Source organism: Talpa occidentalis, unplaced genomic scaffold (genome assembly GCF_014898055.3).
Source record: "Talpa occidentalis isolate TD23 unplaced genomic scaffold, MPIMG_talOcc4v2.1 talOcc4.12, whole genome shotgun sequence".
In the NCBI taxonomy this organism is placed as follows: domain Eukaryota; kingdom Metazoa; phylum Chordata; class Mammalia; order Eulipotyphla; family Talpidae; genus Talpa; species Talpa occidentalis.
In genome coordinates, this window is record NW_023601212.1 from 20,201,816 (window position 1) to 20,229,391 (window position 27,576).

Below are 27,576 nucleotides of genomic sequence, written 5' to 3' on the forward strand. Positions count from 1 at the left end.
AAGTAACTCTTGAGCCTGCCCAAGCCAGAAAAGGAGCCTCTGTCTCACTGCAGCCCCTTCCAGATCCTCACAGGCCTGGCCCCCAGGAAGCTGGACCTGATGTTTCCTTTAAATCTCTCTTGCTGTGCTCCAAGTAACAGCTCAGATCTGCGGCAGGTTGTTATCCCTCACCAAGTGAGGGTGCCAAGTCTCCCCATTTCCCCTGCTCTGCTCTCTGGCTTCTGCTCTTGCCCTCCCCTGCTTCACACTTTCCTCACCACCCCCTACAGTTCCCCCTCCCTCATCCTCACTCCAAAATGGCCACCTCTTAGGGTTCAGGATGTGAGCTCAGCTGACACCTACTTTAACCCTATTTGATGTCTCAGGTTGGAGAAGAAGACCCCAGTTTGCAACTACCCACCCTGTCCCTGTGTGGTTGACCAGCTAGACAGATGTGCCTCCCAGGAAACAGCCAGATGGTTACTCCTCCTTAGTCTGGTCAAGCTCCTTCTGGAACAGTCTTTCCTTTGTGTTCAGATTGTGCATGTATTTTAATATTTTATAAGGCTTAAACTGCCTTACACTGAATCCCCTTGGTCCTAGGGAAAAGAGAGGGAGTTGCCATGAGGAATTTTTTTTTTTTAACTTGAAATGAGGCAGCATCTCCGTAGCTCTTACAGCTGCTGCTTTCGCCCTTGCTGCCCTCCCCTCTGTTGTGCACACCAATCCTGTGCCCCCTGCCTCCATGGTGACTTCCTGGATGCATTTGTAAATGCAGCTCTGTTATGGATCAGTCTTTGTCCTATCAACAGGATTGGCCTGAGCCATCCCTGATTGGGCCCTCCAAGGCAACTGGCTAATTCCCCAGCAGCCTTTAAGATGGCAGGGGTTTTGGGGCCTTCCCACCAATTCCCCTTACAGCAGGGGCACTCAACCCTCACTCCCTGCACAAGAGTGTTTCAGGAGCGCCTGGATTGTGAGAGAATGGTAGGGATTGAGAAAGGCCTTCCCTGAACAGGTACTACATGTTACCTGTAGCAAGCTATTCTATTCTTCATGCACAAGATCTCATTTTATCATCCCAAAGCTCTAAGAAGCACCTATTGGTATCTGTAACCTCCCATCCCCCATCTGTGGGGTCCACAGATTCAAAGGTGTCTCTGAAGGTACATTCTAATGGGGGTGGAGGAGTTAGCTGCTAATGAGGCCTGTGGGTGGAAGGTCACCCAGGGAGATCTTAGTCAGAGATGCTCAAAGGTGGAAGCCAGCCAGCCTGGCTGCCCTACCCTTTTTCAGCCTTGACCCCATCTTGCCCCTTGGGATGATTTTTCCTTTAAGGGGCATTTGTTATGCATTTTAGACAGCTGGTATGGGATACAAAATAGAAGGGAGAAGAAAGTCCCTTTTTGTGACACACCCAGGTAAATTTCACTCTTTTTAGAGTCTTTTATCATCACTCACAGGTTCTCCCCAAATCTGCATTTTCCTACCTCTGCTGGAAAATAGTGTTTGCCTTCTTTGTGATTTAAGGGCTAATTTTAGTTGAACTCAGGAATTTTCTCCATCAGTTTCTGCCAAATCTTTACCTTCCCCTTACCCAGCCTTGGAGGAACTTTGGTTTCTGAATTCTTCCACGAACTTAAAACTATAGGTAACAGAATCCTACAGAGACCATCTTAACATCACCCCAGACTCTGGGCCAGCCCAGACAAAGAAAGCTCCTGCTAATATTCTGACTGATCCATTCTAGAAACCCACCAACCCACCATCAGGAAGTTCTTTCTGTTATCTACCCTCAATCTTACTTGCTTTTACATCAGTTCAACACCCCTCCCCCCCAACACACACATGTAATTTGGCTCTCCCACAGGGCATCGGTCTTAAGGGAAGGGTTCAGAATTCAACATCATCTCTGCTAGAGACACCAAACGGCCTTCAACTCTCCTGGCTCTGGGTACCAGGATGAGGGTGACAGAATAAAATCAAGGTGGATGGCAGCTTATTGCATTTTAACTTTCCTATTACCTCCCCAATAGCCTAGGCCACCAATAAAGCAGCCATCACAATCTGTTAACATCTCTTCCTGGGAGAAGAGAGGCAGGAGGCAGGGGCAGTGCCTCCCGGAAATGTCAGTAATAGATGCAGAGGGAAGCTGACACTGCCCTAATGAAGCCAAAGCAGGTATTTATTTACCTGGCTCCATGTGGAGGCTTTCTAGATGCTTTCTCAGCCTGCGGTGCTTCCTCCCCGGTGTGCTCATCTAGGGAGGCGCTCATCCTGGGGCTTCGCCCAGGAAGTTTGTTGGGAGCTGGTTTATACACCTGTTAGCCAGCTGGGCTGATGCTTTTTCTCTTTCTGCATCTCTGCTATGATTTATTAGGTACAGATAAAATATTATTGTCCCTTTAAGAGCCCTCTGTCTTGCTGCCCTGCTATGGGAAGTTCCTCTGAGAATAAAGATCTATTCCTTTGCCTTCTCAGGACCGTAATCCCCCATCCCAAGGGGCACAGAGTCTCCCATCCTGGGTTTTCCTGTTTAAGCCTTTCCCATCTTCCTTCCCGGATTGGGTACCTGGGTCCCACGACCTCCCCTTCCTGCTGGCAGGAAGAGCCCGACCTCCGAAGCCTTGTCTCACTCTTCATTCTTTCTCATTCATCATGGATCCTCCCTGTTGCCCACTTTCACTCCTCGCCCAGGTCCCTCATTTCAAAGTGGCCCCAGAGGAGTTTATTAAGTTCCAGTTCCAGAGATTCACAACCCTGAACCTCCACCCCAGCAACACTGACATCAGCGTGGCTGTCGCTGGGATCCTGAACTTCTTCAACTGCACCACCGCCTGCCTCATCTGTGCCAAAGCAGAATGTAAGTTTCCCTGGGCGGGCCCCACACCCCAGACAAGTCAGGTCCATTTCCACTTTGACCCTGGCTTGGGGGACACCAGGCAGGGGAGGGCTCCCGCAGGTCATGGGGAGGATAGCCAGTGGATTTGGGCATCCCCATGTGTCCTTGGCTGTTTGTCCGTGTGTGTATGACAGAGGTCCAGGAGCTTCCTGGGCATGGATGAAACAGAGAGGAACTAGGTTGCAGGGAGATTGGCCAACTGCCAAACCTCTTTTGCATCTGCAAACTCAATTCCCACATTTTCAGCCTCATTGTTAAGGAGCTACAAAAAGAGAAAGAGAGAGGGAAAATATAAAATTGGATGCATTTGTACATGATGGGTTGAAGAGCTTCTTCCCCTAGAGAGCTGGTTTTGCTGATGGAACAAGGTTCAAGGTCAATTCCTGATAAAGCATTTTTTTGCAAATGCAGGTTTTTGGAAATCCATTTTCTCTGACTCTCAGACAATTTGTGACATAAATTTAGTGTTTGTGAGATTAACTAATTTCAGCCAGCCCCTTCCGACAGATCTGTGCATCTGTGTGCTCCTGGTGGCAGCTGTGTCCCCACATGGTAAGGCAGGTGCTGGCCACTGGCTACCACTGGATTCCAGTGCCCAAGTCCCAGGTATCTATGTTCCATACAGCTCACCAGTGCAGGTGTTACTCTGCAGGTCCCAGGGGACTGCACTGGCAGCAGAGTGCCATCTCTAACAGGGCTCCTTGTTATGTCTTCTCAGAACCACAGCATGCTTAAGTCCTTTCTTCTCCTTGAAAGCCTTGCTGCATCTGAAAACAAAATCTTCCTCCCTGTTTGCCATCTGAACCACTTCTTTTTTAATTAAAAAAAAAAAGATTTATTTATTTATGCATACAAGAACTGGGGTCTAGGCCAGATGTGTGGAGGTGGGAGGGGGGTGAAAGGATTCACCAGAGACAGAGAGGGAACAGAACAAGTGGATCCACTGAAATATACTGCTGAGGGGGGCAGCGGGAGAGCCAGGAGAGGTCTGCTGCTTCATGTGTATTAGCTCCCTGACCAGGGATCGAACTCATGCCTCAGTGACTGGCATTAGCTTGATAGCATTGAGACTTTAACCCCTGCGCCGCCAGGGAGGCCCAGGACCACTTCTTTACTGGCCCGTGCGCCTGACTGCCTCCACTGGGCTTTCATTCATTTATTCCATCCAGGTTGATGTGTCCTACCCACGAACCAAAATAATGAGACCCAACAATGTGTGCTTTTTATTTACTTTATTTAATTGTTACAGCCCAGTGGGTTTGGAGGTGTTAGATAGAATTCCCCATTTTATGAAGTGTATACAAATGTTGATTTATAATGATGCACACCTCAAAATAATACAATAACATAAATTGCTTTACTAAAAACAACTACATGAATAAATAAAATAAAAATTTCAAATCCAATTAATTCACAGTTCAAGAGCTCAACAGCCACATGTGGGCAGTGCAAAGACAGAACATTCCTCATGGAAATTTCTATGGGACAATGCTGCATTAAATGATAAATGCTTTGTGGACCAAGAGTTTCATGGTCAAAAAAAGAGAAATATTTGATTCTATTCAATCTTTCTATTCTGTGTCCCCCTCATGGAGACTGACAGCACCCAGTAGCACGGATGCTCTGAATTGTTCTGAAGCCAGAACAGCTGTTGACTGTATCATCTTCCAAATTGGCTTGACTATCAGCCCCCAAAGGATGCTGATCTAAAAGCCCATAGGATGCTAGCATTTGATGGAACGCAGCTGGGAAACATGCCTGAGGCCCTCCTTATGTAGCCTTCTCCCACCATTGAATGGCACTATGGTCCATTCAAGGACCCTCCCCTGAAATTTCCGCCAGCAGCCCCCTCAGGCAGGACCGAGCTGGTGGGGATGTTGAGAGACAGAGGAAAAGCCATAAGTTGCTGCACATGAAGATTTCCCTGTGTTCTCGCTCAGTGCTGGTTCAGTGTCCCAGCAGCCATGGAAGTTCTTCTTATGTCTAGCCACAGTCCCTCTTTCTTTTATGACAAGTCCTGTTTGCTCTGCCTTGGGTCTTCCTAAGTTTTGAAAAGTTGCTCAGATGTTTGTTAAACACCTAATGGGCTTTGAATGCTGCGCTAGATACTGTTCCCTCCTAGCCGGAATTAGAATTATGATACTTCTTGACATTCATTTTCTTGAGGACTTCAAAGCCTTTATGTTTTTCCACCTTACCTCCCTCCACCCCAGTCATGCTAGAACTGAGAACACAGCCTTGAAGCTGTTAAGGGATTTGCTTCAGGTCACACAACCCGTAGGTGGCAAAGCTACAAAGCCAAGGTCCTCTGATTCTGAGCAGAGGACCTTTTCCTTTCCCTCTCCCTTTCTGTGCACCCCCCCACCCCATCCCCTGCCAGTCTGCACATACACCTCAGAGCAGTAGCTCTGGACAGCCTCTGCCTGGCAGGTACAGACTCTTGGAAGGGCAGATGCAGATGAAGGACAGTGTGTCCCTTTGTTCCCAGGAGCAGGATGTGGGATAGCAGCACGCAGATAAGGTCCTTGAGAGGATGAGCCTGTCCCAATGCCAGAGAGGCCAGCCCCCAGCCCAGCGGACTCATCCACCACACAGTGCCCTTGACATTGATACTGCTCAGTGACTCAGCCCCAACCAGGGCCAGGGGAAGGAAGGTGGGGTAAAGCAGGAGAAGTTTGAGGGCAAAGAGGATTAAAAATCTAATCAGAGGATGAAGAAATGAGGGACTGAAGGGAAATGCAGCAGAGAGCTTGGGAGGAGAGGCTCTTCCATCTTCCTTATTAATGCAGGCCTGAGACACTGCAAGTCGAATTAAGAACAGGAATCTAATTCTATTTCCCAGCCATCAAAATTAGGCATAACGGAGATCATTCCATGGGGAATCATGCCACTTACTCTCTTTCTTCCCCAAAGTAGATTTTTAATAAGCAGGTTTTGGACCAAGCAGAATTTTATTGTGGGTTGTATTATTTTTCTTTAATGGGAAAAAAATATCTGAACTTCTACAAATGCCACGTTCTAATGAGGGAAGGGCCCTGGCGTGGTCATCCTGATCATCCCCACAGTTCTTGGGGCAGTTGGCTATTGGGGCTTCCAAGGAAAGGTGGGGTTCCCCATGATGGTCCTGAGGCTTGTTTGGTGTGATCCCCCAACCCTGCTGTGATCCCCCAACAGAGCTACCTTTTGAGACCCTGACAGTGGATTCAGGGCTTTGGATTCCTTGTGGCCACAAGTGTGGCATGTTGTAGATTTCCTTGGTGTCTTTGCACACAGATTAAATATTCTTTTGGCTTTTGATGCTTGCTTTGACATTTCTTTCTAAGTATTTTAAATCCCTTTTTGTGGTGGTGTGTCCTGTTCTGGGCACAGAATCTCCTGCCACTTATTACTACATGTGTGATCTTGGGAACATGACTTGGACATTCTGTAGCCTCTGGTGTCTCGTCTGCGCTCCCAGGGTGACTGAGGGGATTAAAGAGGAGGACATACACAGTGGACACTAGGGAGTGCTAGGGAGTGCTCAGCAAGCACAGCTTTTCCTTTTCTTCCATCCTTGGATCCCTTTTGAACAAGGACAGGTGAAAAACTTATAGTAGAGAAAGCAGAGGTTTGGCTTTGTCCTGAAACCACTGTGTGTTTGCTAAATTCAGTCCAGGCTATTGAGGAGTAAGCTCTGAGGTCCTGGGAAGGAAGTGCAGCTGAAAAGAAATGCAGGATGGTGCAGTAAAAAGAGCACCATCTATGTAACCCAGCCAAGCAACTCTGCTGCTTCTGAGCTTTGTGATGCTGAGCAGGTCACTCTACCTCTCTGAGCCTGTTTGCACCTATGTGAAGTGAGGCTAATAATTCCTCTCAGAGTAATTGGGTGGAAAGATCTATGCTCACAACCTGATCCACATTTCATTACTATCATTCCACCCTGCAGCCCTGTTATGGCTGAAGCTGGTGGAGAGTGGTGGAGTGGGGAATGATAACCAGGAGAGGAGGGAGACAGTAGTGGGCTTTCCCTGTGCTGTCTCCAGGGGACGCTGTGGGAGGCCTTTTGTATCACAGGGATACAAAATTGACCACTTGTTGGGCACTTACTACATGCCAGACACTCTGCCAAGGGTGTTAAGTGATCTCTTGTAAGATGGACTCTATAAACATTTTCATCCTCTCTGTGGAAGAGCAGACATGAGAAGAACATCTTTCCTACTCACGGGAGGCCTTCCCTTGCCAACTCCAGTGGTGAATGAGAGGTCAGAACTTGGAACCAGAAAACCTGGGTTTGGACTTGAGCCAGTGCCTGTATCACCACTCAGTGATCTCAGTCGCTGCCTCTGTCCCGCTTCAGTGATTTTATTTGCACACATAATATTAAGAACACCTGACCACTCGTGTGGCTAAATCAACTCTAGAGAAAAAGCTTAGAAATTACTGAAGACCATTCCCTGGACAGGGACAACTCAAAAGATACCCTGAAGTCAAAAGGCCATGGGCACCCAGAGGCCAGGTTCTTCTCACTCTAGTCTGGCCTTTAGAGAAGGTAATGTGCCAAGCCAGCCAGCAGGACTGCCTTGAGGGGATGGAGAGACTCAGCCTGCTCCTCCATTCCTCTCTCCTCTCCTCCCTGCCTGTTCTTGCAACTCGCCCAGGTGGGGTATGGGGCAAACCCAGAAGCAGGTAAAATACGTGGTTCTGTCCTTTGGGTAAATCCCTGGGAGTGGAATTGCCGGGTCATGTGGTAGCTCCATTTTTAGTAGACTGAGGAACCTCCAGACAGCTTTCCATAGTGGTTGGACCAGTTTGCACTCCCACCAGCAATGTAGGAGAGTTCCTTTTTCTCCACAACCTCGCCAACATTTGTTATTGCTTGCTTTTTTTGATATGTGCCATTCTCACTGGTGTAAGGTGGTATCTCAATGTGGTTTTGATTTGCATTTCCCTGATGATAAGGGATGTTGAACATTTTTTCATATGCCTGTTGGCCATTTGCATTTCCTCTTTGGAGAAATATCTTTTAAGTTCTTCTGCCCATTTCTGGACTGGATTCTTTATTTTGATTTGGTTGAGCCGTGTGTGTTCTTTGTATATATTTGTGATCAGTCCCTTATCAGTTAAATGGAGTGCAAAGATTTTTTCCCAATCAGTGGGGTGTCTCTCTGTTTTGGTTAATGTCTCTTTTGCTGCACAGAAGCTTTTCAGTTTGATGTAATCCCAGGTGTTTATCTTTTCCTTGACTATCTTTGCTTTGGGTGATGAGTTTTTAAATATGTTGTTGTGATGTATGTCTTGTAGTGTTTTTTCCTATATTTTCTTCTATATATTTTATGGTTTCAGGTCTTTTGTCCAGTTCTCTTATCCATTTTGAGTTGATTTTTGTGCATGGTGAGAGGTTGTGGTCTAGTTTCATATTTTTGCATGTGGTTGGTCCAGTTTTCCCAGAACCATTTATTGAACAAACTGTCCATGTTCCATTGCATGTTCTTCACTCCTTTGTCAAAGATCAGCTGTCCATGTAAGTGTGGTTTTATTACCGGGCTCTCTATTCAGTTCCTTTGGTCTGTGTGTCTGTTTTTGTTACAATACCAAACTGTTTTAATTATTACTGCTTTGTAGTATAGCTTGAAGTTTGGAAGTGTGATACCTCCTTTCTCCTTTGTTTTCATCAGTAGGGCACAAAAACGTTGATTCAAGAGACCGCCTGTACCCCTATGTTTATTGCAGCACTATTTACAATAGGTAAAACCTGGAAGCCACCTAAATGCCCAAAAATAGATGACTGGATCAAGAAGATGTGGTATGAATACACAATGGAATATTATTCAGCAATCAAAAAAGATAAAGTCATGCCATTTGCAGCAACGTGGATGGAGTTAGAAGGAATTATGCTCGGTGAAATAAGCCAGAAAGAAGAAGGAAAATATTGGATGGTTTCACTTGTAGCAGAAATATAGGGGAAAAAAATAAGACATCAGTGTAAAAAAATAATAACAGTACAAAACACAACAAAGCAAAAACAGACAATTATAAACCAGAGACATCCTGCAGGGAAGGAGGAGGGAGAAGGATCAGAGGGAGGGAGGGAGGAGCTCAGGGGACTGTGGTGATGGTGCACGGGTGCCTTGGGGAAGGAAACTCCATGGGGACTACACCTGAGGGGGTGGAGGGAAGCAAATATTGTTTAAAAATGAACAATGATGTAAAAAAAAAATAAAAAACTAATTAATAACAAAGGAAAAAAATAAATGAAATAAAAAATATATAAATGTGGTTCTGACCTGGGTGGGAATGAGGACTTACTGGCTCAAGGGTACTGAGCAAAATGGTGAATTCACACTCTCCTTAAATCCCCCCACTATTCCCTGAGGTGACCATCCGCAGCTACCTCCCACAAGTGCCACCCCTCCAGGGAATATCAGCATTCTCCAGAACCTAAGTCTGCTGCCAAGAGCAGCAGAAGTTGAAATGATCCTTTATTTTTATTTTTGGATACGGGGTCCTCTGTGTCCCCTGCAGACCCGTTACTTGGATATTTGTGTCCTTGTCCTACACAAAGCCATGCCTTTCACAGCCTCCCCAGCCTCCCCCCATCCTGCCTGACCCCCTGCCTTCCAGTTCCAGAAGCCAGCCTCCCTCCTCCTTCCCAGAACAGCGTCCTGCTGCTTCTCTCATCGATCCATCCCATTGCATCCTGAGCGAGACTAATAGGTTCCCCAGGTCTCTCTCAGCCCTGGACTTGGCAGGCCGACCCACAGCAGGATCCAAGAGTCCCCCAGGAGAGGAAGGTTGGACTGGAGGTGGAGGGGAGTCAGGAGAAGAGAGCGGCTTTTAACCCCTCTGGGGACTGCTGCCTTTGGTAAATCCCTTAGCGCCATTAAAGAGAGAGCAGTGAGGAGAATGATAATTGGAAAATGCCATACTGCACTGAAAAACTCACAATTTTCTTAATGTAATTAAGCTATACTTTCTCTTCCGGAAATCCCTTCCCCTGCCTAGGATTTCAAAAGTATTCTTTTCTGATTCATAGTATTAGAGAATCTCCTGGTGAAAGATATCAACCCTCTTCTAATCCAACTTTCCATCCACTGGTTTAATTCTTTCTGCAAGAATCTTTGTAGCAGGACTTCAGTCTTTCCTTGACTACCTCCAGCGATGGGGAACTCACTACATCTTTCAACAGCTCAAGTTCTTCCTGTCTTGAGCTAAGTCTGTCTCTCTGTGACTTCTATCCACTCATTGTTCCTGGGTGTAGGCCTCAAGGTTGCCAAGATCAAGTCTGTGACAGCCTTTCCTGCTCTCCCTCAAGCCAGGCACCCTTTTCCTGCAACTGCTTCTCAAGAGATATGGAATCTATCCCCACCAGCACTGCTGCACTTTCAAATGTAGAATGTTGAGTATCTTCCTACTGTCCCAGCCCCCCAAGTCTTTAGTTTAGTTCACCAACAAATAATGGGGATAGACCAAAAAGACTGAAATGAGATTGCTACTCAACATCATAAAAAAATTAGTATATATGTTATATCTACATATTTGAATGTGTCTGTGCTAGCAAATATGGTTTGTAACCAAGGGCTATATTTTTTTTTGTTTTTTTTTAAATAAATTTTATTTTTATATTCCCCATACAATTGCAACCCCCTTATTTTGACCCCAATCCCTCCCCTCCCCATCCCCCATCCCCCATAGAGTGTCTCTGGTTCCTAGTTGTTTGTTGATTTTGATTTTCACTTTCTTATAGTTATTCATTTTCCTGTTCCCTTATTTAAGTTTTCTAGATTCCTGCTATGAGTGCGACCATCCGGTATTTTTCTTTTTCTTTCTGGCTTATTTCGCTGAGCATGATCCCTTCCAGCGCCATCCATGTTGCTGCAAATTGCATGTGTTTATCTTTTTTGAACGCTGAGTAATATTCCATGGTATATATGTATCACATCTTCTTGATCCAGTCATCTATTTTTGGGCATTTGGGCTGATTCCAAAGCTTAGATATTGTAAATAGTGCTGCTATAAACATAGGGGTGCAGGTGCTCTTTGGAATTGATGTTTCTGTGTCCTTTGGGTAAATACCTAGGAGTGGAATTGCTGGATCATATGGAAGCTCTATGTTTAGTAGGTCCAGAAATCTCCACACAGCTCTCCATAGTGGTTGGACCAGTTTGCACTCCCACCAACAGTGCAGGAGAGTTCCCAAGGGCTATATTCTGGATTATAACTCCTGTAAGAGTTATGGAGATGGGGTGAAATTACACTTGGGGTGTCAGTGGGTGTGGGAGGGGGATGAGTAGCACTTCAGATGACAGACGCTGTTCTGTTCCCTTGACATCCTCTTACTAACCATATAACATGGTCCTTGACCTTATTTTATAGATAAGGACACTGAGGTGCAGAGGCGTGGTGGGGATCACTCTCTACCTGCCAGAGTTGGACTGGGGCTCATGTTCGACCTTGTGCTTTTCCTAGTGGCCCACGTGGGGCTCACACTGGGAAAGGGGTGACTATTAGGAGATCCTGGGTGAAGTTGCATCCCTCCTGGGTACTTGCTGCTCTTCTCCCTCCCTTGTCCCTACCCAGCTTCTTAGCACACAGAAAGTAACTGGTATGATGTGGGGAGGCTGCATGATTATTTACAGGGCACCCAAACATCCCAAGGGGCAGTGGGATGGGGCCTACTGGCTTTGATTAGAGTAGGGTCCCTAATTTATCTGACATCCGGAGGACTCTTCCCTTGTAGCTCAGTGCACCTGCCAATTTTAAAGGATGAAGGGCTTTTGGGTTGCCTTTGCCAGGCATCTCCATGCTGTGCAAAATCCTACTGTTATCCCCCAGGCTTTCCTGTCTCATCCCACTGAATTTCATTGCCTGTTGGAAGACTCCCAGGGGATTTGGCTCTGTCCCAACCAGATTCCAAAGACTCTTCCTGCTACATTGCAGGACCCTAGAGTTCCCTCCACTGACCCCCAACTCTCACCTTCCACCATGCACTCCCTCCCACCATAGCAAGCCCAGAAGGTCTCTCTTGAGCCAAGGAGGTGCCACCCCATCTCCCTTGTTCTGGAGTCTTTTGGTTCAGGTGCTCAGACCCTGTGCAGGTGTGATGGTGCTTTTTATATCATCTCTGAGGAAGATGTGAATATTCTCTTCCCCTTATATATAAAGCCAGTTGCAGCTGCCTCACAGGAAACCAGATTATTTAGGCTGTCAAACAAAGCAGGGACGTGATCTGAACTTTGTTGGAGACTTAGCTGCAGGCTCCTGGACTCTAGGGTCCTGGAGGGTGGGGTCTGCATGGGACCCATCTTTTCTGCTGGCAGCAGCATGTCAGCCAGTGCCAGACTCAGGGACCTCATCTCACACCCCTTTTACAGATGAAGAATAGACTCTCAAGAGGATAGATGATTTCCCAAGGTCACCCAGCCAGCCAGGGCTGACCCTGAGCTTGAATTCAGAACCTCTACATCAGGGTTGGCAGGAAGCACCCCAGCAACTTCAGTGCCACTCTTGATGGAGGCTGGTGGTGAGGGGCTAAAGGGGCACAGACAGCGCTTGATCACTGTGAGAGACCTTGGCGGGGAGGAAGGCAGGAAAGGACAAGCCCAGGCTGTGGCTGACACTGCTGGGCTGTTTCTGAAGCCTCTTTGTGAATAACAGACCCTCCCTGCGCAGCCTCCCACTCCCTCGAGTGCCTTCTCCGGACTTCTGATGGAGAAAAGGAGTTGGCACTATCTTCTCAGAGCTCCTGTCTCCATCATGCCAGGCTTTTGTTCTTGATTAACAAAGCACACCTAGTATGGGCTTTCCTTTCTAAGCCCGGATGCATGTCCCTGGGCCTCCCCTGGGTTCTGTACCTGCTGTCTCAGGCTTGGCCTAAGAGACAGCCTGGTCTCAAGGGCAGAAGGTTGAAGGAGATGATAAGATGGGAACTCTGGTCCAGCTGTGTCCATACATGACCAGGTCAGCGCTGTCCTCTCTACAGAACAAGGGACGTGGATGCGATACTCCTCAGAGCTTCCCCTCCTCCCTTTTGATCCTCCAGGCTCAGGAGGGTGAGTAAACCATGCAGGGAGGAGTCTTTAGATAGTATTCAAGGCTGTCCTGTATTTAAGATCCCTTTACTCAGTGCAGAAACCGGGCACAAGGGTTAGAAACCAACTCTTCCCACAAAACCACAGTGTGGAGCACATGTCCCGGGGGCTTCTCACCCTCCTGCCTCATGTGCTCCTCTCTGCTATGGGATTGCAAATGTTAGAGGATTGTTGTGATGATTTCAATGAGATGAGCCACGTAAAATGCTTAACCTGTTAACCCCCGCACATGGTAAGAATTCAGTAAATGTTGCTCTTGTTGCTTTGGAGGGCAAATGCCTGTGGGTCTCCTTCCATTTGCAATTGAGACCACTGTTTTCCCAGGAGGTCCACAGCCACCCACCTCCTCTGGCCTGCCTTTTTAGACACAAAGCAGAATTAAGTCCCTTGTGTTTCAGTGACATCATTCTGGAGTCCCTCCACCCACCTATGCCCCTAGACCATGAACAGCTTAGGTGGGAGGCGAGGGAGAGTGTCCTTCGCTCACACTCCCAGATTTCTATTTTTTTTCTAGGTCCACATTATTGCCTGCTGGAGTGCAGTTCAAAGCCTGTTCCTTTACAATCATAATAATACCTCATCTTAATGCAGTCATTGTGCTCGGAGGAGTTCAAAGGGTTTTGCTAACCTGTTTTCTGGGCCTTATGATCTGGGGAACTGCTGCCTCACCTCCACAATGGAATCGTGGGCTTTCTTGGGCATGCATGTAATATTTATGAGGGTTTACTGAGCGCCTGCAGAAGGCTCAGGCCTACTCACCTGTTACCTTGTTTAATTTTTACTACAGCCCTTCTAGGCTGCTGTTAAGGTTCTCATTTCTCAAATGAAGAAATTGAGGCCAAGAGAGCAGGCCACACGCAAAGGTCACACAGTGAGGATGTGGCCAGGTTAGGGAGAGGAACCCAGGCCTGGCAGTCTCTGAACAGGTCTTGGCCGCTGGACCTTGCTGCCCCCTGAGTGGGGATTGCTTGTTCTCTACTTGAACAGAGCATTGTCAGGGAGGCCTAGAGTGCATAGGAGCCTTCTTTCCTAATTTAAATGGGCTCACTGAGGCCCTTCAAGTTTCAGAAGCTGACTCAGGTTAAGGTGAGGCTGCTTAGCCCCAGCGGAGGGGCCAGCCCCACCACCCTGCCTTCTTGGCAGGTCCTGCTTTTGCCCCTGTTCCCCACGGCAGCTCTGTGGACCCTCAGGGGTTTCATCCTCTCTTCCCCTCCAGGCCTTTTAAACCTAGAGAAGCTGCTCCGGCAATTCCTTATCTCCAAGGACACACTCTCGGTCCGGATGCTGGATGACACCCGAGACCCCACCCCGCTCCTCAAGGAGATCCGGGACGACAAGACAGCCACCATCATCATCCACGCCAACGCCTCCATGTCCCACACCATCCTCCTGAAGGTGGGAGCCGGCCGGGTGGGTGTGGGTGGCACCTTGCAGCCTCCCCCTCCTTCCTTCTCAGCTCACAGCCTTCCTCTCCCTGCCCCTGGGGTGCCAGGGTTGGGCCTCCTACCCTGAATATTGGTTTCAGTGAACAGCTCTTGAAAGGAGAAAGCACGATGAGGTTGTCAAAATATTTAACCCCTGGGCCAGCAGAGCGGCCACCAACTGAGACCTGGCCAAGCTAGACCAGCCAGAGGCTCTGAGGAGGTGCCCTGGGGTTCCTGGGAGGGGTTGGGGGTGGAGGGCACTTGACTATCTCCCAAAAAGTATAGAAGTATTTCTACATTTTGAAACTGGGACCATCTTGTCTGTGTGTGTTGCCTCCTGTCTGCCTGTGTGTAATCCCCTCACGGCGCACTACAGTTTACAGAGCGCTTCCGCGTCACTCCCCAGTGTAATCCTCTCAACAACGTGACATGAGGATACTGTCCACTGGACAGTAACTGGGACAAGAAACTGCATCTCTGGGAGATGAGCAGCTCTGTTCAAGGCTCACCCTATGAGGCACAGGGCCTGCACCCCTTATCTCTGATAGCAAGTCAGGCAGTTTATGCAACCCTGCAACCCCCAGCATACGGAGGGGCAGGTCGCCATCCCCCAAGTCAGAACAGACTTGCATGAAGTTCAGTGAGGGGTGCTGTTATGAGAGAGACAGAAGTTGGGTGACTGAGGGCCTCACTTGACAAACAGCTGGACCCAGCTGCAATGAAATCCCCCAGGTACCGGTGCTGGGTGAGATGTGCAACCCCAGACAGAGTGCACCCCACTTCCAGACTCCACAGCAACTCCCAGTAGCTCCCCCAGCATCTCAGGCACACTGGCTTCTTCTAATGCCATTTTATTATTATTACTATTTTTTAAAAATTTATTTATTTATTTATACAAGCACTGGGTACAGTCAGAAGTGCGGGAGGGTGAGAGAATTCACCAGAGCCAGAGCGGGGAGCAGAACAGACTAGACTGACAAAATACACTGCTGAGGGGAGCAGCGGGCGGCTAGAGAGGTCTGTCATGCCATGTGGGACCCTTGCCGGTGGCCGGGGATCGAACTGGTGCTACAGAGGTTGCGGACAGCTTCATAGCCCAGCGCTCAACCGCTGTGCCACTGGGGAGGCCCTAATGCCATTTTAATTGCACATTTAAACGCAACCTGCCATCTTGCAGTGGGGAAGCCAGGCTCCTCGTTAACCTCTGCCAAGCTGCAAGGAGCCTGCAGACACTCAACTGTCTCTCCCTCTCCCTCCCACCTCTCTCCGAATCTGTCCTCCCCAACTGGGTTTTGTCTCAGAGTTCACAAGAGATTTGAATGAGTTCCCTGTACCACGGGCTGTCCCTTTGGTGTGTTGCCATAGTAATCTTCCATGGCTCCCAAAGCATGCCTGTGTATATCCACCCAACTTGTGTGTACACATATACACAGGATTTGTCTCTTTTCTTCCTTTTTCTCTTCTCTTATGTCTGGAGCGATGACCAGTAAGTCATCAAGGATGGAAAAGTTCCTCTAAATTTTCAGGGCATGAGAGAGATACAGACTAAGGAGTGGGGAGAAGGGAGTGAGAGCCTCAGCTCAGCTAGTTGGCCCCCAAAACCATGGAGCTACCTGAACTCCTTTTTAGGTTCTCAAGCATATGCTGCTAGGCTCTATTGGTTTGTTTTATAATTTACTCTTGAAATTTTGGAAAGTACAGACAAGCACATAGAGGAAAATAAAGATCACTCACAATTCCATTATCCAGAGTTAACCACTATTAAATTTGATATCTATCTTTTATGCCTTTATAGGCCCAATTTTTTTCTTTTCCAAGATTACCACACTGCACCTACTTTTCTGTAACCTACTTTTCTTCACTTAATTATTTGTCATGCATTTCCCCCATGTCATTACATATCTTTCTGCAGCTATTTCAATGGCTACATCATTTTCTATTATATGGATGTACCATAATTTATTTAACTGCCCCTTTATTGTTGGATATATGGGTGATTTCTAATCTTTTCCTATCATAAATAGCCCTGGGATGCACATCTTTGTACATTAATCTTTATGCACATTCACGAATATTTCTAGAAGTGGAATTACTGAGTTAAAGGTATGCGTGCTTTTCAGGATTTTGAAATAATTCACCAGATTATCTTTCAGAGAGGCCATAACAATGTACAATCTCACCAGCAGTGTACAGGTGTCCTACAGCGCCCTTGCCAGTACTGGGTATTTTCATTAAAAACACATTTATTTGGAATGACTGTGCTTTTGATGGAAATACCTCTGCAATGAGCTTCATGAGCAGACAGTTGTGCTGGGGGCCAATGGTGGGCTTTTGAGAGACTACCTATCAGCCTCAGCTTTTGTTTCCTTGCCATCAAACCCACCAAAGCCTCCCAGGGAAGCTTCAAGAACCTTGTTTCCTGTCTTCCCCTGTGACTCTCTAGTGACCCAGGCAGCCAGGCCCCTCAGGCGAGGACTCAGCCCTCATGCTGCCCTGGGGTCCCGTGCTCCTCCTTCCCAGTTAGATCCCAGCCTTGGAGGCTCCTGGAGGGTAGGAAGCCATGTGAGCAGAGAGCACACACAGCTCTGGAAGCCTCGCCGTGCTCCCATGAGCCTGGCCTCTGAGCTTGGCAACACTCTGCTGTCTCTTGATTTCAGGAGGATTTGCAGAGTAATCCCCTACTTTATTGAGCGGCTGTTCCAGCAACGAACTCCATGTTTACCCAGAATTCAGGTCTTAAAAACCAAGGATCTCTTGTCTTTTATCTTTAGCACAGCAGTTTTCACAAAATGGGTTTTAACCATCTGACGGTGCCCTCTCCTATTCCCTACCCCTAGCCCAACCCTGTAGCCAGTGGGCTGCCATGGGCCCAGGCAGTGATGAGAGGCGAGGGCGCTACCTTGTGCGCAGTGTAAGCATGCAGGAGGGCATGGGCTGGACCATGCCATGCTCTTGGGAGTGAAGGAGGACATGGAGCTTTGCTGGAGGAAGAACGAGCATCCCATAGGACTCTCTGAGCTCCATCACGACCCCTGCGTAATCTCGCCCCAGTCCCTAAGCCTTCATGCATGCCAGTTTTCCCTTCGAATGGAGGTGACATGGTTAACCCAGCCTGTTCTTCAAAGGAACCTGGGAGGGTTCCTTTAAGAATGCTGCCAAAGTTATTGGAATTCCTTGGGAGATTAGCACTATGTAAGGGGAAAATGTAATCATCACTGGTCTTGTTTCTCCCCCATGCACCTCAATCGTCAGGACAAAAGCAGTTTCCCAGTGGCCCAGGGCTGGAGGAGGCATTATGAAAATCTAACTGACTGTCAGGAGGGATGCGGGCCCTGGGGACAGTGGGGCTCATTATTTACCTCATCTCCTTGTCAGTTTCTATAACACCTGTCACACTCAAAGCCAGGCACACTGACAGGGAAGGTTGGTGAGGCGCATTTATGATGGCTACAAAGATCAGACAATAGGGAGTCAGCGCTGAAGTAGCAGGTCTCAACTATGGGGTGATGGCATGCTGCGTGCTCTGATCTCGGGGGAGGCATATCATGGGCAACTTGTTTGTTACTACAAGGGAAGGCCAAAGTGTGCAAATGATTCACCAGCTTCTTACATTAATGCAGACCAGTGAGTCTCCCACGCTCAAATTTCAACAGGGATGGGGTTCATTTGGGAATGGTCTGCAACCCACAGATGCCTGTCTATGCCTCTGCCCCTCAGAGGCTTGTTGTATCGGAGTTCCATCAACATCACAGTCCTCCAGGTGGAGTACAGTTTGGTTAAAAGCATGAAATTAGGCTGCCTGGCTTTAATTCTGTCTCTTCCATTTATGCAGATCTGGGACAAGTGACTCAGCCTTTTGGTGTTTTAGTTTCCTCAGCTGTCAGATTTCCCTGCTAGTCCTTACCCCGTTAAGTTAATCCAAGAGAAGTGCTTTCTAGTGCTTGGCACATACGAAACAGTGGGTGAGTTAGGCATTGTTATTGTTCAAAGTCGTGGAGATAATTATTATATAGTCTGTTTTATGCTTTGCTTCATTTCCTTTAAAGTCATTTTGGTTTCTGTAATATCAGGTGATACCAAGAGAATGTGTTGTGCATGAGATCATCAGCTATTGGGGGGCTTTGTGGGAGCGGGGAGCAAGGTGGAGATGGAGACACCCTACTCTAGAAACCACTAAGCTCTATCCCTCAAGGTCAAGGGGAATGAAAGAACCAATCAAATGTCTTATCTGTGTGGTGCTGGAGGATTGTGGGCCAGACAAATCGCATACACTTGAAGCCCTTGCTGTTTACTCACTTCCGGTGGGTTTGTATTTTCCTCTCTAATCTCCTTCTCTTCCCTTTGCAGGCAGCTGAACTAGGGATGGTGTCAGCCTATTACACATACATCTTCACTAATCTGGTAAGACATTCTCACTGCTTACTGCCTTGGCATAGAGTGTCTCATTAATTAGGGTCTGTAGGGTGTGATGGAATGAAGCCCGGGAGATCGGGAGCAGAGAAGATGGAAGCAGAAGAGGGAAGCCTGCCAGAGAGGCAAGGCATCCTGGCAAATTGGAACTCCAGGGGCCTGGGATTCTCGTCCCAATACTTCTAGCCTGGGGAGAGTGGAGACTAGGCCTCCACTCAAATGCCTCCAGCTACATAGTGTCGCTCACTCAAACGGGATGACTCTTTTCTGTGGGTTTGACACCTCTCTGTAATCTTCAGTAGTCCAGTCTGTGCCTGGCCAGATCCTTATGCTAACTCAGAAGTAAGACAGATAGTACCCCCAAGAGCATGCGTTTGTGGTGTCATAAATGTATGTATCCTCACAGGCCATCTCCGGCTGGCCTCTGGATTTGCCATATCCCCCTATTTTGCAGATAAGAAAATAGATTTGGTTAGAACATGAGTTTTGCCACACACACACACACACACACACACACACGCCAATTGTAGACCCTTGAACACACAGTGAGCCTTGGTTTCTTTGTCTTTCAAAGGCGCATTGGAACAGCTGCGGTATAGGGTTACTTAACTTTGAAATAATATCATTTCATCTATGCAGAGGCATTTTGAAATCGTAAAGCATTAAAAACTGTGTAAGGTTATTATAAGTGTAGACACTCAATTCAAGAGTAGAAAGAACCCAGGAGAACAGGTTTTTGAAAAATTCCTAACTTTTGATTTTGAAATAATTATAGATTCACAAGAAATTTCAAAGAACAAAGAAAGAGGTACATCGTACCTTTACCCAGTTTCCTCAAGTGGTTTCATCTTACGTAATTACACTGCAGTGTCAAACCTGGTTATCAAAATATCAAACCTATCAAGACGTGTTGCTCTGTAACTCCCTGCAGCCAAGATACAGCACTATTTCATTACCCAAGGACCCCCCTCAGGCTACCATTTCACAATCTCATCTTTCACCCACCTCTCCACCATCCCTCACCTCTAGTAGCCACTAATCTCTCTATTTTTATGGTTTTATAATTTGGGGGATGTACTATAACAGAATCACACAATTTACGACCTCTTGAGGTTAACTTTACCCACTCAGAATGTTCTTGAGACATACACATGTTGCATGAATGAAGAGTTTGGTCCTCTTGGTTTCTGAGTTGTATTTTTTGGTGTGGCTCTATCACCCACCTGTGGAGAAACATCTTGGTTGTTTCTAGTTTTAGATCTTTAGAAATAGAGCTGTCTTAAATGACCCTTCAGATAAGAGGTTTATTTTATTTTATGAATGAATGAGATATTGTGATCAATTAAGTGGCCTCTTCATGCAGGCATGCTTTCGATGTAACAGGCACTGGGCTGGGCAGCAGGGATTAGATGGCATAAGTGTCCAGACCTGCCTTGGAAAAACTCAAGGTACCTATCATAGTGCGAAGTGGTGGATTCTATTCTATTTGCATATAGAATGCGCTAGACTCTGGACCAGGCCCACTTGTTCTCCCTGGGGTGAACAGAAAATGCATCACTGAAGAAGGAGCCTTTGGGCTCTGCCCTGAAAGGGGAGTAGGGTTTTCTAGATAAACCAAGAAAAGAAGAGCATCCTGGAATAAGGAACAGCATATCCATATAATTGGAGATTTGAAAGTACATGCTATGTCTAGGAAACAGTGAGTCTTTTCAAACTCGTGGACTGTTCCCAGAATGTGCATGTCAAGTTAATTACTATTTACTTCCCTATTTCCATCCCTCCTTGCAAGGAAACTATTTAGAAGATTTATAGCAGAGATATCTATGAATTGCAAGATCTTTGATATATTAGGGGAACAGAACTCAGCCTCCTGGATTTGACACTTAAATAGTAAAGGTGACCTAGAAGTTAAGACTTTTTTGGTCCACATATTGGTGGTTACGTAATCATGAAGACTGTGCAATTTCCCTCCTGGATGCAGGAGCCAGGCCTGCTGGAGTTTGAGGAGATGCCTGTCCAAAGAGACAGTCTTTGACTCTGTGGTTCTTGTCCTTTTCCAGCTGTCAGTTTCCATCAGCAGCCTATTGTCAGTGCTGCTCTGCTAACCCTGATGCCTCCTGTAGACCTTTGCTCTCGAAGTTAAAGTCATGTTTGAAGAATCCAGTATCACTTCTCTCCTGGTACAGACTCTCCCTTCACACTAAGCTTTCCAGGGAGTCATCCAGCCATCACCTGCTTCTTCACTACCACCTCCAAACAGTCTGCTCCATTGCAGAGTTTTCCAGCTGAAATCTAGCACCCAGAGAGAAGACCTCACAAATCACACATGCATAGCTTAGTGAGCCTTCTCCAAGTGAGCACACCTGTGTAAGCAGCACCCAGTTCCAGAAATAGAACTTTGCCAGCACCCCAGCAGTCCCCCACCTCTTCCCTCCCAGTCACTACCCCTCAACTGTAAAATAGAAGGAACTTCCTTGGCTTCCTTCCTTTTTCTTTCTACACTGCTGCTGTAAATCAGAGCATTAACATGTAAAGAGGGAGAAAAGGATTAGACTATTCCCTGAGCAATGCAAACGCATTTGCTCAAAGTAAGGAGGCATCTGGGGGAGCCCGGACAAGTTGGCAGAAGCGCAAAGAGCGATTAAAGTGCAGTTGTGTTCCATTTTGGGAGCCTGGGAAGTAAAGGGGAGGAGAGGGAAAGACAGGCCAGGGGCTGCCTGCCGTGTGCCAGCCCCAGCCTGGCCAGCAGAGGAGGAGGAGGTGGGGCAGTGCACTGGGGTGGCATGCTGATGGAAGCAGGCCAGCCATTTGCAGTAAGAAGTCCCAACGCCATAACCAGAATGAAGAGAAGTTGCTTGGCTTGGAGTTTTTTTTTTTTTCTTTATTCCACATCTTTTCTTCTATCAAATTTTATTGCTTTGCTATTTGTTTTCAAGACTATTTAAGTTTTGGGCTTACAACTTTATACCTGAATGTGAGCACATGTTTCACTCACCCTCCAGCAAGGCTCAGTGCTCATCCCCCATCACCTCACCCTCTTAGCACCCCCACTTTCCCATCCTCCCTGCTGGTAACCACCTTAGATTTCAGAGTGGCAGAGTTATTTTTATTGGGTTTTGACAGTTGGGTTTTTTTTGGTAATTTATATGCCACAAATGAGCAAAACCATCTGGCATTTGTCTTTCACTTCCTGGTTTCTTTCACTTCATATAATCACCTTAAGAGCCATTCATATTGCTCCACAAGGCACTGATTCATCCTTTTTGGTAGCTTGGTAGTATTCCATTAATAAATAGACCACGGTTTTGTTATCTCTCTGTGTTTAGATTGATTCACAGTTCTTGGCTCTTGTGAATAATGCTGCTATGAACACAGGTGGAAATGTATCTTCTCGTATAAGCGCTTCATATTCTTCATATAAATACCTAGGATGTGGTAGTGGTATTGCTGCCTCATATAGCATTTCCATTTTTAGTTTTTTAAGGGATCGCTATATTGTTTCTGGCTTGGAGATTTTTAAGAACACAGTGTCACCCCCTGCTGTGTATCATCACTCCCTCCTCTTTTAAAATGGGGATAATAAAATCTTACAAGGTTGTTGAAAGGAGAAAGTAAAAACGCATTATAAATTGTGAAGTACTATATATTTCTAAGCCATTGTATTTTTTTCCATATAATGCTATAATTCTTACAGTTTTGAAAGAGCTTTTTTCCTTTTCTGATGGGCTGGGAATGAGACAAACTCTGGGAAGATGCCTCGGTCAGAGGGTTCTTTGAACCTGGAATTAACAGGGCTCACAGTTTGTAAGTTTGCAAGGTGATGTGTGAAAATAACTGTATGAATGATGATGGCTGAATCATAGTCAAGAAGATAGAAGTGGAACTTTTGCAAACATCAGTCAGTGAAAGAATATTCTAGAAGCCTCCCATTAATGCCTTGGCTTGCTGGAAGGGACAGGCCTTTATTAGGAGTAAGGAAGCTATTTTTGGTTTATTCTTCCTACCCAGTTGCAGTTGGAGTTTTGGGCCAGAGAAGAAAGTGTTTCATCCAGAGGGAGTAGTGAGTAACCCATCTGCTGCCTCTTCCCTTCCTCCCTAATACAGATGCCTCCAGACTTTAGTTCTTATTTATTCTTTCTCTGAATTCCTCAGGAGCCCCCATCATGTCCCATCACTCTGAATTCTGCCACAGAGATATAGCAGGTGCTCAGATTAGCTTCAGAACCAGCAGGGCGAGCTGAAAAAGCCACAGACATTGGCTTGAGGTAGGCATGTCTTAGAATTCTAATTTGACTAGCTACTAGTCAGAGTTATAGCTGTGTGATCCCATGTAGGTTCCTTAACCTCTCTTAACCTCTCTGAGCCTCAACAAACTTACCTGTAAATAGACTAATAACACCTGCCTCAGAAGATAATGTCCACACAGCAACTGGCTCAAAATATGAATTTGAAGGGAAAGTACTACTTTAAGAAGTTTTATTTCTGTTTCCCATATGCTAAAACAAAGAGGAGATACTTATTTTGTTACCCAGCCTCTAATGGCCTGTAAGGTGACTCCTGAATTGCCATTTTACTTATTTCCAGAGAATGAATAGAATTAGGTAGTTCAGTTATTGTGCATGACTGAGCGATTGTAGGGTTTGTTTGTGCCAGTCATTACTGAGCAATTGATCAATCCCCAAACTCCCCATACTCATCCAGACATTAAGAAGACTGATTGATTGAAAACATCTATAATAAATGAATTAGATTGACTGTTCTGGATTCGATCAGTTGATTGTCCATCACAAAGGTTAGGACAAAATTGTCCATTGTGAATCAAACTTCCAAACCATCTATTCATTTGACCCTGTGGAAACAGTTTCTTTTTGTCCGGGTCTAACTGGCAGAGAGAGTGGGTGTGCCAACTCTGAGCTTTGGAGCAGAGCTGACTGATGCAAGGAAAGGAATGAAGTCAGAGAGATCTTGGGCTTGCTCAGAGGATCGTGCAGCTGGAAGATGCAGGTCTGGGGGCCCAGAGAAAGCTGAGGTTCATTGAGGATGACTGTGGGATGCCAGGCAATGAGGGACACTTTGGCTGGTAGTACAGACCCTCTTCAGAACAGAGGAAGAGATCACGGACAGGAAGATTGTAGCTATTGAAGGTACTCAGTCATAGCAAACAGGGCCAGATAGCCAGGTATTTTATTTATACATCTATTCTGAAATGGGATTTAGGCTAGTTTGTACTGGGGTCAGAGGTCTGATCAGTGGAACAGCTTCCTGCCTCTGCTTCTGGTTCTAATGGGTTGAGACTCAGACCCAGTACACTGAGTCTCTGATCAACTGGTGGAATGGGCTGCTGAAGGCACTTGGCTCAGTGGAGTCCAGGCCAGAGGGGCAGCTCCAGGGTCCCAATCATGAGCATCTTAATAGTCATTTGCGAACCAGGATGTGCCTGTGGTCAGAGATCAGGGGAGGAAACCGGAAGGAAGCAAGTCCTGGTGGGTAGGCCAAGGTCAGGCACCAAGAGTCCAGGCTAAAGTAAAATGGATCAAAAAAAGAAACAAATCGAGGTAAACAGTAAAATTATCCTGAAGTCACAACAGACGCAGATGCACCAGCAACCTGGAGAACTGGTTCCTGCTTTATCCAGATTTGTTTCTTTTTGTTTGTTTTTCAATGTTTTGATTTTGGTAAAATATACATAGCATAAGCTCTGCCATTTTAACTATTTTTAAGTTTACAAGTCAGTGGCGTTCATTACATTCACAGTGTTGTGCAATCATCATGGCTCTCTCTTTCTAAAACATTTTCATCACCTGCAGCAGAAATACAGTCATTAAATAGTAACTCCTCATTCCCCTTGCCTCAGCCCCTGAGACCTCTAATCAACTTTCTGTGTCTGTAAATTTGCCTATTCTAGATATCTCCTGGAAGTGGAATCATGCAATATTTGTCCTTTTGTGTCTGGCCTCTGTCACTTCACATCGTAAAAGTTCCTCCATGTGGTAGCATGTTTCAGAACTTCATTCTTTCTTTAAACTTTCTTTATTGTGGTGAAATACATATACCATAAAATTTACCATTTTAGCCATTTTTAAGCATTTTACTTGGTAGCATTAAGTACATTCACACTGCTGGGCAACCATCTCTGCCATCCATCTCCAGAATATTTTTCATCTTCCAAAACTGAAACTTCATATTCATTAAAAAGTAACTCCCCTGGGCCTCCCCGGTTGCACAGCGGGTTGAGCGCTGTGCTGTGAAGCTGTCCACAGCCTCTGCAGTGCGGGTTTGATCCCTGCCAGCTAGCGAGAATCCCACATGGTGTGGCAGACCTCTCCTGTCATGTCTGCTGCTCCCCTCAGCAGTGTATTTCTGTTGTCTGCCTGTTCTGCTCCCCGCTCTGTCTCTGGTGAATCCTCTCATCCTCCCGCGCCTCTGGCTTATACCCCAGCTCTTATATAAAAATAAACAAAGCTTTAAAAAAAATAACTCCCCATTATCACCTCACTCCTTTCTATCTCTGAGTTTTACTACTCGAAATAGAAGTGAAATAATATAATAGTTGTCCTGTGGTATCTGACTTATTTTACTTAACATGTCTTTACTATGTCTTCAATGTTCATCACATGTCAGAATTTCCTTACTTTTCAAGGCTGTCTAATATTCCATTATGTGTTTATACCATATTTTGTTTATTCATTTATCCATCAATGGATACTTGTATTGCTTCCACCTTTTGGCTATTGTGAATAATAGCCAATGAACATGAGTATACAAATATCTGTGTAAGTTCCTGCTTTCAGTCCTTTTGGTTCTATATCTAGGAGTGTTTAATTTTTGAGGCATCACCAAACTCTCTTCTAGAGTGTCTGTAGAACTTTTCAATCCGACTAGCAATGTACAAGGGTTCCAGTTTTTCTATATACTCACCAATACTTGTTATTTTTTAATTATATTTTTATAATAACCATCTAGTGGGTAGGAAGTAGTCAGATGTGTTTCTTACTTCCATTCGGAATTTGCAAATTGGAGGGAACCAGACCATCCTGCTGAGATTCCTGCTGACTAAGAAGCGATGAGTAAAAGCTCAGTCCTTTGGTCCGTGAGACCTGGTGAAAACCTCCAGCCCAGTAGCTCACCAACTCTGTGTCCTAGAGGCTCGCGGGGACCTCTCTTCCTTCATACATGAAATGTGAATAATAATATCCATCTCAAAAAGACCTAGGTAAAATGAAAAACGAGCTTTTGATAACACTTTGTATCTGGTAAGTAGCCTATCTGCTATAATTAAGTCCCCAAATCTCCCAGCTTCACACAATAGAAGTATATTTCTCACTCAATTGAAGTCCCAATAGGGTGTTCCTGATAAGTGGGCAGTCGTCTGTAAAGTCATTTGGAGGTCTAGGCTTCTTCTAGTTTATAAATGCTGAGAGACCAGGAATGGAGGAAAAGCATGGAGGGTCAGACACAAGAGGGTGTCATGGCCAGACCTGAATCTGGCACATACTATTTCTCCTCCCAACTGCATTAGTTAGCACTCAGCCACATGCCCCATCTACTTATAAGGGAGATGGAGATTGGGAAATATAGTCTCTCTGTGCCCAGGGAAGAGAAGGGAAGGGTTTGGTGATCAACTAACCTTCCCAACCAACCACATTATTAAATTACTAGTCATCAATGCACATCTCAAGGTGTGTGCAGGGAAGGAAATTAGCATCCTAAGCTCTGGCAGGTCTGTTTAGAGCTTAACTTATCCTGTAAGTGGAGATGTGCACATAGTTAGAGGGGTATCAGCTCCCTTATCACGGGAAAAGTCCGCACCTGGAGTGGTCTTGTGCAGGTGTGCTGCTGGCCTGAAAGTCCTGTCTGGTGTGCCCCGGTGGGACATGTGGGACAGGTGTTCCTCAACTTAGTCTGGAAGGATTCTCTGTCCTCCACGTGGCCTCTGAGTTTGACTGAGAAACCGTTGTTCTGCCAGACTCAGGGAAGTTTGGATGGAGGACATGAGAATTTAGGGCCTTCAGGCTAAACCCAGTCCGCTGCTTAGACAGCCGAGGTGCCACCTGAAGAGAAGAGGTGAAGGAGGAAGCAAAATTTGAGCTAATAAATCTAGAGGGATTATCCAGCTACTAATGAACCCAGAGAGATTTGCAATCACAGCCTAATAGAAAAGATAAAATCATCTTAATCTATTGTTAGAGAGCACAGATGGGCTCTGTGCCAAAGGAGGGAGCTGCCGCCTTGGTGGGGACAAGTGGAGATTTAAGGTTAAGGTTCAGACGTCACTCAGTGTCAATGAACAGCAGCAAATAATTGGGCAGCAGAAGGCGGAGGCTGTGTGGTATGCAGGCAACCTGGGCCCCTCCCGGCCTTACAGGCAACATGGCTGACTGAGTGCTCTGCTCACCCTTTCGTTGCTGTGGTCCAGGCAGGATGAGAGCCCCATGTTCTTGGCACAACCCCTATGGTGGGACTCAGGCTGCCATTTGTGGGGTGTATATAGAGGCAGCAGACACCTCGTAGGTTTTTCTTGGAGAATCTAGAAATGGTGGGGCAGGTGCTATGGTGTCATGTTGGAAGGTGTGGGGAATGGTCACACCAGCAGGAGGTCTTGTCAGGACTGGTAGTTAAGCCACTGAGACTTCTAGTCACAGTTCTGCCACTAACTGGTGGGGTGACATAGTCATAGTGATAGTTGATATGTATGGGATACCTTCTCCATCCAAGGCTCTGTCCTAAGAGCCTCTCAGCACCTTTCTCATTTAAAGGCCCTCAACAGGGCCTCCCCAGTGGTGCAGTGGGTTGA

General features: G+C 46.4%; 1 protein-coding gene across 1 annotated transcript in view; it reads left to right on the plus strand.

Moving 5' to 3' along the window:
- The window catches only part of GRIK4 (glutamate ionotropic receptor kainate type subunit 4), a 399,878-nt gene that overhangs the window by 236,034 nt on the left and 136,268 nt on the right, over positions 1–27,576 (plus strand). Inside the window, 3 exon segments of the mRNA XM_054693152.1 lie at positions 2,677–2,842; positions 14,165–14,343; positions 18,720–18,773. Of these exon segments, the coding sequence (XP_054549127.1) occupies positions 2,677–2,842; positions 14,165–14,343; positions 18,720–18,773 (399 nt within the window).